This window comes from Felis catus, chromosome D1 (genome assembly GCF_018350175.1).
Source record: "Felis catus isolate Fca126 chromosome D1, F.catus_Fca126_mat1.0, whole genome shotgun sequence".
Lineage (NCBI taxonomy): Eukaryota > Metazoa > Chordata > Mammalia > Carnivora > Felidae > Felis > Felis catus.
The window spans coordinates 16,720,359-16,735,716 of NC_058377.1; the positions used below are offsets into that span (position 1 = coordinate 16,720,359).

Below are 15,358 nucleotides of genomic sequence, written 5' to 3' on the forward strand. Positions count from 1 at the left end.
CTGTACTGTTTAGCATAGTTTGTTTTGTTTTTTGTTTTTTTAATATTTAAGTAACCTATACCCACAGTGTGGGACTTAAACTCACGACCCTGAGATCAAGAGTCGCATGAGTTCTGTCTGAGCCAGCCAGGCGCCCCAGCATAGTTCTTTACACATAGTAAGTTCTCAACAATTTGGCATAACTTAAGGAAATCCTGGGCTCTCACTTGTTTCTCTTTAAAGATTAACATTTGGCAGAATGTGATCTATGTTTATTGAGGTTCAGTCTACTGTGTCCCGCTGACGACTTGAAAGTAAGGTCATTGGGAATAATTGGTGCTTTGCACGTTTTCTACCAGGTTCTGTGTTGCAGAATTCTTCTGAGATATATTCGTGATATATTCTTTCTGTTTGTTTGTTTGTTTTTAAAGTTTATTTATTTTTGAGAGAGGGAGTAGGGGAGGGACAGAGAAGGAGGGAGAAACAGGATCCCAGGAGGGATCCCAACAGGTCCCAAGAGGGACTCAATCGCACAAATTGGAAGATCATGACCAGAGTTGAAATCAAGAGTCAGATGCTAACTGCCCGAGCCACCCAGGCGCCCCTAAAAATTTTATTTTTAAGTACTCTCTATACCCAATGTGAAACTCGGAACCCACGACCCCAAGATCAGGTGTCGCGTGTTTTCCCAGCTGAGCCAACCAGGCACCCCATTCTGTGATACAGCCTTGATCTTTATGATTTTTGTTGCAACTTTGGTAAAATAGTAAAAGTTCTAGCAAGCCATAATGGAAGGAGCTCCGAGTGCCGGGAGGAGAACTGCTGACGGAGCTCAGGGATTGGATAAGTGCTGGGATTCCTGTCTCACACTTGATCTGTTTAGCGTAGGAATTATTTTAAGACTGGCTTCAAGGAATGTATTATCACTTTTGTAGGTGCTTTCAGAAAACAAGTAGGAAACTAGAAAGAGAATAACTTGCTACAAGTGCAAGAAGGCATATCAGGAAAGTGGAGCGGACTTGTTGAAAAGCTGACTGGAAAGATTTCAGTAGCATTTTGCACAAGAGTCAGGGCCAGAGAGACTTGGTTACTTTGGTGCAGCATTTTATACATTAAAGACAAAGATGGGATCTCCATTATAACATAAAGAGAAAAGTCTCTCTCTATTAAAGAGAATTTTTAGATGATCAAATTTGATTATGAATTGACTTGAAATTTTATAAGCCACTCATGACAAGAATAGACTTTTGAATACAGAAATACCAATGATTGAGACAGGGAAGGTAGTGCAGACGGTAGCTGGTTTGGTGCTTAACAGTAAAGCATCTGTCCGTATCTTTTCTGTGTGACAGCACATTAAAGATAAGAAAGGTAATCTGATTACAGTATGCACCTAGGAGTGCCTGGCTGGCTCACTGGGTGGAGCATGTGACTCTCTAATTTTAGAGAGAGAGAGTGCTAGCAGAGGGGGTGGAGAATCTTAACGTCTGCGGCTCAGTCCCACGACCCTCAGATCATGACCTGAGCCCAAATCAAGAATTGGACGTTTACCCGAATGAGCCACCCAGGTGCCCCAACACAGTGATTACATAACTCAGTACATTAAGCTGTGTGGCATCTTTATGATTCCATTCATTAAGCAGAGATTAAACAGGTTATTAGAATAAGTTCCCTGATTGTCAAAGCAGAATAGTAGCATATTCACTTAGGAATTTTTACATGGTTTGGATTTTAGCACTTCAGTTTTGGTATAGGATGAGGAGTTGTTTTGGTAAAACTTAACCTCTTTAAGGTCTGATTTAAGTGAAAATATTTGTTAGGTCTTAGATATTTAAATTGAGAATTGTAATTTATTAATTTATTAGTAATTTATTTTTTAATTTGTGTGAATCATATGATGATTCGTTTTAAAATCCAGAATAGCTTATACAAAGCTATTCTGATTATTTTGCTTTTTTAGCATTTCCTCTCTTTTGTGAGTAGATTAGTCGAGGTGTTCAAGTAAGTACCTTTGAGTCCTCTGTCATCTTCAAAACGTGGATTTGTTCATATTAGTGAATACTCAGAGGTATTTGGCTTGAGTTAGATTAAAAGCCGTAAAATATATTCCTGTTAAAGTTTTTCTATTTACTGTAGGACATCTTTTGAATGGAGGGAATGGGAGTAGATCTAGTGAGTGCCACGGTCTTTGTTCTATCTGCATCTTTCATATGATGTTAGAGCAAAAACAGTTTCTGAAGCCCTGCTTTGAACACAGATAGTATCACAGAGTATTTCATATGTCAACAGCACATTTCCTTCCTCTCTCCTTTCCTAGTTTTATAATATCTCTGAATAATATTGATCAGAAAGTATATTGGAAGAGGTTCTTCGTAAATGTATATTCATGTTCATATTAATTACACACCTGACTAGGTTGATTTCAGTGGATTTAAAATAAAAATAACTTTATGTGTTTAATTATTGCACTTCTGATCATTTGTAGGCGAAACCTAACCAAACTGTCACTGATCTTCAGCCACATGCTGGCGGAACTAAAAGGAATCTTTCCAAGTGGACTCTTTCAAGGAGACACATTTCGGATTACGAAAGCAGACGCTGCAGAATTTTGGAGGAAAGCTTTTGGGGAAAAGTAAGTGCCCAAATAATTTGAACTATGAAAAACTAAAGCATATGTTTTGGCCTTTTGTGTATTTTTAAATTTTTTATCTAATTTTTAACTTTTTTTCCTTTTTTTTTTTTTTAATGTTTATTTTATTTTGAGAGAGAGAAAGAGTGGGGGAGGAGCAGAGAGGGGGAGAGAGAAAGAATCCCAACCAGGCCTCCTGCTCAGCACGAAGCCCGACACAGGGCTTGATGTCACAAGTGATCTCACAAATGTGAGCTGAAATCAGGAGTCAGATGCTGAACCAACTGAACCACCCAGCTGCCCCAACTTTTTTTAAGTAAACTCTAACCCCAGTGTGGAGCTCGAAATCACAACCCTGAGTCATATGGTCTTCTGACTGAGCCCCTACTTATTTTTTTATGAATGGAATAATATGGGAAAGCATAGAGAAAAATAACGAACATGAATGTACAGTAGCTTCCCCCCTCCCCCCCCTTATCTGCAGTCTTACTTTCCATGGTCTCAGTTCCCTGCGGTCAACTGTGGTCCAGAAGCAGGTGATCCTCCTGATACTTCATCAGAAGGTCACTAGTAGCCTAACACTACATCACAGTGCCTACGTGATTCACCTCCCTTCATCACATCACTTAGGCATTTTATCATCTCACATCACCCACCACAAGAAGGGTATGTACCGTAAGATATTGTGAGAGGGAAAGATCATATTTCCATAACTTCCATTACAGTATATTGTTACAGTTCTATTTGATTAGTTATTGTTCTTAATCTCTCAGTGTGCCTAATTTAGAAATTAAACTTTATCTTAGGTGTGTGTGTATAGGACGAAACATAGTATATATAGGGTTTGGTATTTACCTGCGTTTGCAGGCATCCACTGAGGGTTTTTGCAAAGTATCCTTTGCAGATAAGGGAGGACGTACTGTATCTGCTTCCCTGCTTTGGTGTAAATAGTTAACTTTTTTTTCTTTTTGGAGAAAATTTCGCAGATTCAATTGAGACCCGCGCTCTGTTTGAATATTTATTTCTTTTTCTCCCCATCCGTTCTGCTGTTAGCGGACATATGTTTCACATTATTTGCTATCACAAACAGCGCTGAGGTGAACAAAATTATATTCGCCTTCATAGGCAGGACCTTCTTCATAGTTCCATGCTAGGAGCAGAATAGCCAAATCAGGGGGTTTCACATCCTCTGCTTTGCCAGATATTGCCCAGTTGCTTTCCAAAGTGGTTATACTAGTTTATATCCCTATGAGTAGTGTACGTAAATTCCAGTAGCTCCACAGTCTGGCTAACACTGGTGATGTGAATTGGGTGTCATATTTTGCTTTATAGTCCTGATGACATGGGAGACTGAGCATCTTTTCACAAGTGTGACCAGTCAGGATTCTTACTCTAACTTGCCTATTCCTCTTCCTGACTTGTCCTTTTTACTACTCTTTCTCCTCTTGTAAGATACGGATTGTCTGTTAGTTACTTACATTACAAGTATCTTCTAATCTGTAGCTGGTTTTTCCACTTTCCTTATATCGTCTTTTGATGTATAGAAGTTTTAAATTTGACAGACAGATTCATGAATTAAGCTTATGCTCTTAAGTATTAATATAAATGTTCTTGTATGTCCTCTGAAACTTTGGATCAAGGAAATGAAAAGATAGAAAACAATAAAACTTTTTCATCGAATATACAGATCCTAATGTACATTTCTTTTTAAATGCCACCTTTTTCAAAATATGTGTAAATGTAAAACAGAATAATTAGTGATTTAAAAATCTGGGTAAAGAGGATGGGAATAAGTTTAACTTTGTTTCTTTTAACTTAATAACTACATTAGAAAAGAGTTCAAAATGCCACTTGATGTCTTAAAACTTTTGAAAGGCAATGAACTTGTGTTTTGAGAAATAGAAATCCCATAATATCTAGTGCTTGCCTTATCTGGGGTTTAATCACTTATATTAATAATTTATCCCTCATCCCTGTCAAACTCTGTTGCTCCTGTGCCATAAGCCTATTTCCTCCTGTCTCATCCTTGAGAGTGTGAGTTCCTCAAAGAACTCAGAATGTATTTCATGCTTTGAAAAAGTTATTTTGGGGGCCCCTGGGTGGCTCAGTCTGTTGAGCTTCTGACTTTGGCTCAGGTCATGATCTCGTGGTCCTTGAGTTTGAGCCCCGCGACAGGCTCTGTGCCTACAGCTCAGAGCCCGGAGCCTGTTCAGATTCTGTCTTCTTCTCTCTGTGCCCCTCCCCCACTTGTGCTTTGTCTCCCTCTGTCTCAAAAATAAATAAACATTAAAAAAAAATTAAAAAAAGAAAAGAAAAAGTTATTTTGGGGCGCCTAGGTGGCTCAGTTGGTTAAGTGTCCAACTCTTGGATTTTGGTTTAGGTCATGATCTCACGGTTTGTGGGATCGAGCCCCATGTTGGACTCTGCCCTGACAGCTCAGAGCCTGCTTGTGATTCTCTCCCCTCCTCTCTCTGCCCTTCTCCCGCTCGTGCACATGCATGTGCAGCCTTTCTCAAAATGAATAAATATTTAAGAGACTTTTTTTTTTTTTTTAACGTTTATTTATTTTTGGGACAGAGAGAGACAGAGCATGAACGGGGGAGGGGCAGAGAGAGAGGGAGACACAGAATCGGAAACAGGCTCCAGGCTCTGAGCCATCAGCCCAGAGCCTGACGTGGGGCTCGAACTCCCGGACCGCGAGATCGTGACCTGGCTGAAGTCGGACGCTTAACCGACTGCGCCACCCAGGCGCCCCAAAATGAATAAATATTTAAAAAAAAAAAAACTTAGTTTAAACATAAGCTTTCTGTTAATTGAGGCCTGGCCAGAGGTTGCATTTATTATATAAAAAGAGTAATTTCCTCTCTCTTTCCATGCTTCCCTAAATGGAACAAATGTGTGAAGAAAGATGAGAAAGGGGTTAGTTTGTGACCTTCTGCCAAAGAATAGTGGAAGAAGATGTCTCTGTTACTAATGTATGCATTAGAAAGTTAAGAAATACATCGTTTACTCCCTTTCTCTTCTCAATCCAAAATATAGCTTAGCTTCTTTAAGAGAATTGAAATTGGTTTTAAGACCTCATGTGGCTTTCTTTTCCTTGGTTATTTTAGCAATGCCCAGAATTGTCTGTTGTCTCACTCAGTGCCTTCCCTCCCACCCCCACCCCCCACCCAGGACAATAGTCCCTTGGAAGAGTTTCCGACAGGCCCTTCACGAAGTGCATCCCATCAGTTCCGGGCTCGAGGCCATGGCTCTGAAATCCACTATTGATCTGACCTGCAATGATTATATTTCAGTTTTTGAATTTGACATCTTTACAAGACTCTTTCAGGTAGGATACTAAAAACAAAACTAACAACTAGTTGTTGCTACTTTTCTGAAGAGAGAGCTCTTTAAAAAAGTAACATTTGAAAGTTTATTGTATAAAAGTATTTTTAGTCTAGAAATTATAAGCAAAAAAACCCCCACTGCCCTGTATTTTTGTTTATTTATTGGTAAAAATAACTATATGATCTGGTTTGTTCACCTCATATTTATTATTTCATTTTGTTAGTGAGTAGTCTTCTTTTGCATTGTCTTAATGGTTTTGGAACGTCCAGAAAATGGGTATAATATGATCTGTTTAATCAGTTTCCTGTTGCTGGACATTGTTTCCAACTTTTTCTCCTATTGTATTGAAATTCTTGACTGTTAATATTGAGAGCTTCGAAAGAGCTCATTTCTTTCTTTCCATAAAGATAATGTGCATGTAGCCAAACTTGCATAAGCCTTTGTTTGCAACTTCTTAGTTGCACGTGTGGGTCCTGCTGTTTCTCTGATTTTTTTTGTTTGTTGCCATTTAACCTCACTCCTGTCAGTAGAACTGCGTTAGAATGTCTTGAATTTCATTTTATGAAAAAAATCTTTCTGTAAGTGTATATTTGTTTTTTCTTAGTTTTTGTAAGCTCTTATCTCAACCGTGTTTCCCTCAGAGTGACAACATAATTCAAAATTGGTGAGAGTAAATGGAGAATTTATCATTGAGAATCAAGGTTGTTTTCCTTCTGTTTTTCATTGCTCTGAAGCTGGTTTTAGGTCTTGAGCTGAGTGGTCTGATTGAACTCTTGTTCCCTTAGCCGTGGTCCTCTTTGCTCAGGAACTGGAACAGTCTTGCTGTAACTCATCCCGGATACATGGCTTTCCTGACGTATGATGAAGTAAAAGCTCGGCTCCAGAAGTTCATTCACAAACCCGGAAGGTCAGTTCCTTGAAGCACAGAGGTTTATCCTCCTATATTTTATTTTCTTGTGACCTTTGCCAGAAAGGAGGAAACACGATCTTGTGTTAGTTCCCCAGCGGCCACGTTTCTTTACTGGGATTGCTATCTGTTCACCAGAGGAATTGACGGATTCAGATCTTAGGGTTTGATAAATGCTTTCAAGCCACTTAAAAATTGAGCTTATGTGTTTCTTGCTTTTGCTCTGTAGTCATCATAGAATCTATTATTGGTGGTCCTTTTGATTTTTGTCTCTGTCTCAGCTTCCACCCGAATACAAGTATGTAAAAGGTTCTGTTCCTCACTGTTCACAGTTACATTTTCCGGCTCAGCTGCACTCGTCTGGGTCAGTGGGCTATTGGGTACGTCACTGCTGACGGGAACATTCTCCAGACAATCCCACACAATAAACCTCTCTTTCAAGCCCTGATTGACGGCTTCAGGGAAGGCTTGTGAGTATCTACTGTTTGTCATCTGCTGGAGTCTAGGAACTTAGGGGTTGTGAAACTTGATCATCAGTGACTTTATTCCAGGGTTCTTTTACAGTTTAAGATTCAAGGAGCATCTTAACAGGTTATATTGTTTTGACCTCCAGGTTCTGTAGGACTTTTGTTTTTATTTAAAAGGAGTCATAGGGGTTGACAAACTATGGCTCGTAGCTGTTGTTAGCTACGAGGCTGGCCGTTGTGGTACAGCCCGCACCTAAGACAGGTTTTCCCTTTTCAAGTGTTACTTAAAAAACAACAACCAGAGAAGAATACATGACACAGACAGACTTACGTGGCTTGCAGAGCCAAAAATAGTTACCGTCTGGCCCTTTACTGAAAAAGTTGTCAGCCTCTCAGACGGTAGAGCCTGGGGCGTTGTGGCCTAGAGAAAGAGCTATCAGTGTTTGGGAATATCTTCTTGGAACTGTTCTGTTTTTGTTTTGTTTTGGTTTGGTTTGTTTTTAGAGAGAGAGAGCGCAAGTGGGGGAGAGGGGCAGAGGGAAAGAGAGAGAATCTTAAGCATGCTCCATGCTCAACATGGAGGCCGGTGTGGGGCTTGATCCCTCAACCCTGGGATCATGACCTGAGACGAAATCAAGAGTCGGATGCTCAACCTACTGAGCCACGCAGGCGCCCCTGTATGTTTTTTGAAGTATTAGTAAGATACATCTTTGTACTTACGCAAAACTACCCTTTTAGAATGAGAGAATTGCTAGATAAAATTTGTCTGTCTTGGTAGCAGTTACAAATTAGCTTTAGTAAAACCCCGAGGCTGGTTACTCTTTTTACAGCTATCTGTTTCCAGATGGACGGAATCAGAATCCTGACCTGACAGGCTTGTGTGAACCAACTCCCCAAGACCACATCAAAGTGACCCAGGTGAATTTTGTTGTATGGTATAACCATAGCTCTGGAGGCAAGCTTTTGTATGTACTTTACAGAACTGACAGTTCTATTGTATTAAGTGATTGAAACATTTACATTTATGTATTTTTATCCTTTTTTTTAATGTTTATTTTTGAGAGAGACAGAGGGCAAGTGGGGGAGGGGCAGAGAGAGAGGGAGACAGAATGTGAAACAGGCTCCAGGCTCTGAACTGTCAGCACCGCGCCCAACGTGGGGCTCGAACCCACGAACCTCAAGATCATGACCTGAGTGGAAGGCGGGTGTTTGAGCCACCCGGGCACCCCAGAACATTTACATTTTAAACCATTGACTAGATTAGTGAATTTATGTGTGTGTGGTTTCTCTAAAGAACTTAAAATAGGACCGAGACCGAGTGCTTTTTTTCCTCTTTTAACGAGAGACTGTTGACCACTTTCGTACAAGCAAAATTTGTATAGAAAATAAGTCTTTAGTTTTTCTGTTGTTAGTATTTACAGTTACAATCAGTAACAGTACAGTTACAGTTCAACAAATATCTGAATGGGCTGAGTAATCTCTTTAATTTCTTTTTAATCAAAGGAACAATATGAATTATACTGTGAGATGGGCTCCACATTCCAACTGTGTAAAATATGTGCTGAAAATGATAAGGATGTAAAAATCGAGCCCTGTGGACACCTCATGTGCACGTCCTGTCTTACGTCCTGGCAGGTATGGATCCAAAGCATGCATTTCCCCAGCTGTGTAATCACTCGGAAGAATTGGGGATTGTGTATCCTTTACAGATAAAAAGGATGACCTGGCTTCTGGGGTAGGTTTTAAATTTTTGATTTCTTTTTCGTCTCTAGGAAATGCATTTCCCAGTGGACAGATCTTGTCAGTACTTTGAGACGTGTCTGTTACCATCTCCTGTTTCCTCCGCAGGAATCAGAAGGCCAGGGCTGTCCTTTCTGCCGATGTGAAATTAAAGGTACTGAGCCCATCGTGGTAGATCCGTTTGACCCTAGAGGAAGTGGCAGCCTGCTGAGGCAAGGAGCCGAGGGAGCTCCCTCCCCAAATTATGATGACGATGACGACGAACGAGCGGATGATTCTCTCTTTATGATGAAGGAATTGGCTGGTGCCAAGGTAAGACTGCAGTGCAAGAGACTGTGACAAACTGCATGCTGAGTTGTGCTCTAAAGCGATAGAGCACCTGCTGACATCGATCTACAAGGGGTCACGGTAGCTTACGTTTACTGAGTATTTTTTATGTGAGAGATACCATGTTAAGCACTTCCCTTATTTTAACTCCTACAGTCCTATACTCCTGTCTCCTCCAATAACCGAGGAGTAGATACTACTCCTCTCATTTAGCAGATGAAGAAACCAAGTCATGGCAAGGTTAAGGAATTTGCTGACAGTCACACTGCTACTGAGTTGAACCGGGGTCTGTGGCCAGACATTCCGCCTTTAAGGCCCATGCCCTGTGTCCTAGACTGGGCTTTACTCACGTAGCTTGTTGGAGAAAATGAGGGGAGTATAAAAAAATGGGACCCTATTTTGCTGCTGTGAGGGGAATGCGGTCTTCTTGCCTTCTTTCCTAATTAATGTCTTGGCATTAGAAGGTTAGATGGCGGGGGGGGCGGGGGGGCTGAGGCACTGTTAGTAACCAAATAAATGACAACTGGCGGTAGGAAGTATTATGTAGAAACTAAACAAACTGGAAAGGCCCTGGTAAAGAGAGGAAACATATAAAGGCTGGGAAAGGATGGGATCAAATTCTGTAACATGAGTAGGTAGGGTAAAACAGATTTATTCCCAAGTAAGAAGTAAGGCAGTCCTTGAAGATTTTAGCCAATATAGGGCAAACAAAAGCTTCTGATACGCTTTAGGTTCTCTAGTTTAGAGTGTTACAGATCATCGGCAGCTTTCTTTCGTATCATCCCCTTACTGCCTGGCACATAGTAGGTGCTCAATAAGTATCGAAAGAATGGATTGATCTCTTAAATGATTGTATCCATTGTGTCTCCTCTCTGTTCTCAGTGCCACTGCCTTATTTCAGGCTGTCCTCCTTATCTCTTCTTCCTGCTTCCAGAACCATTGGTCTACCTTGCAGACTTGACCACCTCATTCCTTTGCCTCATACTCTTACCACAGACTTCCCATTACTTAATGGGTTAAGCCATTCTCCTTTCCAGGCACTTTGCCCTTATAATCCTTTCTGCTTTATGTTTTATGGTCCAGCAAGGCCAAACCACTAAAAATCTCTCCATGCTTTTGTCTTGGTAGTTTCCATGTAATTTAGTGGAGATTTCATTTCCTAGGTTTCCTAGGAAACCTTTCCAGACTGTTCCCTGCCTCCTCCACCCCTAGTTCACATGTATTTACACACTAGGTCTGGCCGGGTGTCTCTAGGACGCTGAATATGTCCGCCATAGAACTTACCACCTTGTAATATTTTATAAATGCATTTCCTGGTATGTTATAAATTCCCAGAAAGCAAGAGCCATGTCTCATTTGTAATTTACTCCTCAGAATCGAGCACTTAGTAATTGTTTTGAATGTTTGGGAATTGAAACCGCTTCAGAACAGGATTGGTAAATCTATCTATACTCTATCAATAATGGATAGTGGAGGAAATCTGGAGTGAGGTGTACATTTTTGGTTTTTGGAAGTGGACAGATTTTTTTTTTTGAAGTTTTGGCCTCTTAAACAGGCTCTTTGGTTCCAAAGTTTTGGTTCCAAACTGCCTCTAAAGCAGTTTTACATTCTTACATAAATTTCTGTGTGTTCATTCTTGAAAATCTATTCGTAACTCCTGGAATATTAGGGAAGCTGAATAAAAGGATAAAGAGGTGAACTTTCATGGATGTATTTGTTTGAAATTAAAATTACCCCTTTATGAAATTTTATAGATGAGTAATACTGTGGAGAAATAGGAATCACATTCAGTGTTGATGTGGGTACAGATTAGCCCATCTTTTTGGAGGACAGTTTGACATCTATCAAAATGTGTAATGTTTAAACTAGCAATTTCAGTTTTAGCGATTTATCCTGAATGGGACACCTGGGTGGCTCAGCCGGTTGGATGTCCGACTCTTGTATTCCGCTCAGGTCGTGATCCCAGGGTCGTGGGATCAAGCCCCACGTTGAGCTCTTTGCTCAGTGTGGAGCCTGCTTAAGATTCTTTCTCTTTCCTCCTCCCCTGCTTGCACGAGTGCTCTCTCTCTCTCAAATTAAAAAAAAAAAAGAAAAGAAATACTCAGATAAGCACACAAAGATGTGGATGTAGTTATTCTTACAGCATTATCTGCAACAATGAAAAATCAGAATGAATTCACATGTCCAGCAGTAAGAAATTATGATACATCCATGTGCTTGTATTCTATGGCTGCTGTAACAAACGACTGCAAATTTGGCAGCTGAAAACAACACAAACTATTGTTACCGTTTCCAAGAAGGTGGGAAGTGCAACACACGTGCACACACGTGCCGTCAAGCGAACATCAGGCTGTCAGCAGGTCTGTAGTTCTTTCTGTAGGCTCTAGGGAAAGATCCATTTCCTTTCTTATTTGGATTTGGCAGAGTTTTAGTTCCTTGCCAGTTGTAGGATCAAGATCCCTGTGTCTTTGCTGGCTGTCAGCTGGTGCTCTTCCCAGCTTCCAGTGGTCAGCTGCATTCTTTGGATCCTGGACTCCTTTCCTCCTCCTCCTGCCTTATCTCTCAGAGGTTCTCTGCTTTTAAGGACTCTTGGGATTAGATGGGCCCATCCTGATAATCCAGGGTAATTCCCCCATCTCAAGATCCACACCCTTAATCATATCAGCAAAGTTCCTTTTACCAAGGAAAGTAAGGTATCCACAGTTGCTGGGTTTTAGGGTGTGCATGAACATCTTCGGGCTGGGGGACAGGGAATCCTCATTCTGGCTACCACAGTCCACGTAGTGGAATCCTCTGCAGAAGGAGTTCAGTTTACATACACTTCAGTGGAAAGCTGTCTCATGTATATATCTATATATAGATTTTATTTTATTTTTTTTAAATTTTTTTTTTCAACGTTTTTATTTATTTTTGGGACAGAGAGAGACCGAGCATAAACGGGGGAGGGGCAGAGAGAGAGGGAGACACACAGAATCGGAAACAGGCTCCAGGCTCTGAGCCATCAGCCCAGAGCCTGATGCGGGGCTCGAACTCACGGACCGCGAGATCGTGACCTGGCTGAAGTCGGACGCTTAACCGACTGCGCCACCCAGGCGCCCCTATATATAGATTTTAAAGTTTATTTATTTTGAGAGAGAAGGAGAGAATGTGAGCATGGAAGGGGCAGAGAGAGAGCAAATCCCAAGTAGGTTCTTCGGTGTTATCACAGAGCCCCGTACAAGGCTCCATCCCGTGAACTGTGAGATCATGACCTGAGCCGAAACCAACCGAGCCACCCAGGTGCCCCTAATGTATATTGTTTTAAAAATAACTGTATACTATGTATAGTGTCACCTAATTTTTGTAAAAAAAAAAAAAAAATGCTTGTAAAAAATTTTCTTAATGTGATCTGTATGAATGATTTTAAATTTATTCATTTAAATAAAAGTATAAATAAAAAGTACACTGTAATAATTCAAATCAAGAAAAAACAGCTTCGTGTATTATCAGTTGGCTATTCTATAATTTATTTATAGTCTTTCCTGTTTTAAAAAAGATTTTATTTTTAATTAATCTCTGCACCGAACATGGGGCTTGATCTCACGACCCTGCAATCAAGAGTTAGATGTTCCACCAACTGAGCCAGGTACCTCAGTTTATGTAGTGTCTGTCTCTTTCTCTCTCTCTCTCTCTCTCTCTCTCTCTTTTTTTAATTTATTTTTGAGGAAGAGTGTGTGAGCAGGTGAAGGGCAGAGAGAGACGGAAAGAGAGACAATCCCAGGCAGGCTCTGTGCTATCATTGTGGAGCCTAGGTTGGGGCTTGAACTCAGGAACCGTGAGACCATGACCTGAGCCAAACCAAGAGTTGGATGCTTAACTGACTGAGCCACCCAAGCGCCCCCAATTTACGTAGTCTCTCAATGAACATTTTGTATTATTTCGAGACTTTTTATGCAGGCTGGTGTTCTTTTGCAAGTCTGTCTGTATGATAAATTTCAAGCGGTGGGATTGCTGAATGAAAGTGAATGTGCGTTTAGACTCTTTGATGGAGGAAAAGATACAGTTAGGGGAGAGGCACAGGGGAGTTTCACAGAGACAGTGCTGTTGCATTTCTTAGATGTACTTACGTAGGTGTTTATTCTTTGCATTTGTATGAATAAAATATTTTATGAAGATATTTAATTTTTTTTGTGTAGATACTAAAATTTATCCCCGGTTTTTTTGTTGTAAAATCACTCCCAAAGGTAAATGAGACTAGGAGAGTGCCTGTTTCATCATGTCCTGGGTAGCTGCTGTTTTTTGTTGCTGTTTTATTTTGATTCATTTTTAATACAGTGGATCTACTTACTACAAAATCCAAATGATAAATGCGTGTGGATTTTCTGGTAAGTGTAAAGGAATTGCTAGAAGGCTGACAGAAACCTTGGCTCCCTGCCTCCACCGCCCTCCCTTCAGCTCCTCTCTGTGCCCACTCAGATTTGTTAGTTCTTGAACCCTTCATGTCATCTACTTACACTGCTTTCTTTTGCCTCCTCAGTAGTAGTCTCTGTTCACTTCAGGTGTTGAAAAGGGTTTATTATCTCCCTCCTTCCTCCACCATATCTCCCTATTACATTTGAGTGGTTTGGGGCCAAATCACTATTCGGTGTGTAAGGATTTTGCTCCCTGACTCTCCAAGTAATACGCGACGATGCAGTTGCTGTTGTTTTCTCACATGACCTTCTGCTCTTCTTGGGATAATCGCTTTAGTTTTATTGCCTGAGTTTTCCGTCTGTACCTGTCACTGCCAAGGCTTACCAAGCTGTCCGATAGCCTCTTAATTCTCTGAATACAGTACGTAGTATATAATATAGTGTAGGACCATATGAGAGTCTTTCACGTTCCAGCCCCAGCCTGGACTTTCTAGGGGTGTTGCAACCCAGCCCCTGGAGCCTTCCTCTCACCCCCGTGAAACCTCCCTGTCGCTCCTTTCTGTGGAAGTGCCTGTGAAACACGTCTGCCATGTTCCCTCTTTCTTGCTTTACTTCCTTTTTGGGTGGAGTATCTCTTCCAAAAGGTGAGAGGTAAAATTTTTGAGACGTTTGATACCTTACAGTGTCTTTGTTCAACCTTCAGACGGACTGGTTACAGAATAGTAGGTTGAAAAAGACTCAACTCTCAATGGTTACGGCTTCACTTCGCTTGTAGGTTCTAGTTTGCTGTTTGGTGTCCCCTTTCCCTGTCTCCAAGAAACTTTTAGGTTATTTTCCTTATCCTTAATTCCTTGAAAATGTAAGGGCCTTTTTGGTTTATTTATTTGCTTGTTTGTTGTGGGTTTTTTCCTTCATTGGGCTAACTGTGCAGTAAAACCTTCCTGTGGATATTTGTGTCCGTTAGGTCTCAGAAACATTCTTGTTTCATTTCTCTGATAATTTCTCCCCTGTGTTTTTCTCCTTTTCTGGAACTTTCATAGATGTTGAGATAAAAGAACACTGCAAGGATCAGTTGTGATGGTGAGACATGAATTAAAGAGTATGATTAGCTCAACCTCTGCACTTCAGGAATGAGCACGAGGATAGATGGCGAGAGGGGTTGAAATGGGCTGGCTCAGCCGGTGCAACGAGTGACTCTTGGGGTTGTGAGTTCAAGCCCCATGTGGGGTATAGAGATCACTTAAAAATAAATCTTCAAGGCAGAGAGGGCCTTTCAGATTGGGAAACAACTTGAACAAAGGTGAGGAGGTAGGAATTCCTGAGTTGAGACATTGGGAAAGTGAGTTAGTGTTGGATGGTGTTTTGAGCGACCGCATATTGAAGGATGGCTAAGCTGGTAATGGTGAGCAAAAGGATTTGGCGAGATAAGAAACCAGAAGTTGGGAGAATTGCTAGAAGCTGGCTTTAATAAATCGGGTCTGGGATTGGTGAGCAGAACGAAAAAGCACATAAAGATACGAGACTCTTCCGTGGAGAAATCCGGATACAGCGACTGGCTGGAAACTAATGGAGAAGTGAGAATTAGCTT

The 15,358-nt window shown here is 40.9% G+C and overlaps 1 protein-coding gene across 6 annotated transcripts in view; it reads left to right on the plus strand.

Moving 5' to 3' along the window:
* Window positions 1-15,358, plus strand: part of CBL (Cbl proto-oncogene) — an 87,828-nt gene that overhangs the window by 47,351 nt on the left and 25,119 nt on the right. For all 6 annotated transcript variants that reach the window (XM_045038409.1, XM_045038410.1, XM_045038411.1 and 3 more), the window contains 7 exons: window positions 2,465-2,611; window positions 5,783-5,939; window positions 6,724-6,845; window positions 7,178-7,315; window positions 8,143-8,230; window positions 8,816-8,947; window positions 9,161-9,364. In XM_045038409.1, the coding sequence (XP_044894344.1) occupies window positions 2,465-2,611; window positions 5,783-5,939; window positions 6,724-6,845; window positions 7,178-7,315; window positions 8,143-8,230; window positions 8,816-8,947; window positions 9,161-9,364 (988 nt within the window). The remainder of the gene's footprint in view (window positions 1-2,464; window positions 2,612-5,782; window positions 5,940-6,723; window positions 6,846-7,177; window positions 7,316-8,142; window positions 8,231-8,815; window positions 8,948-9,160; window positions 9,365-15,358) is intronic.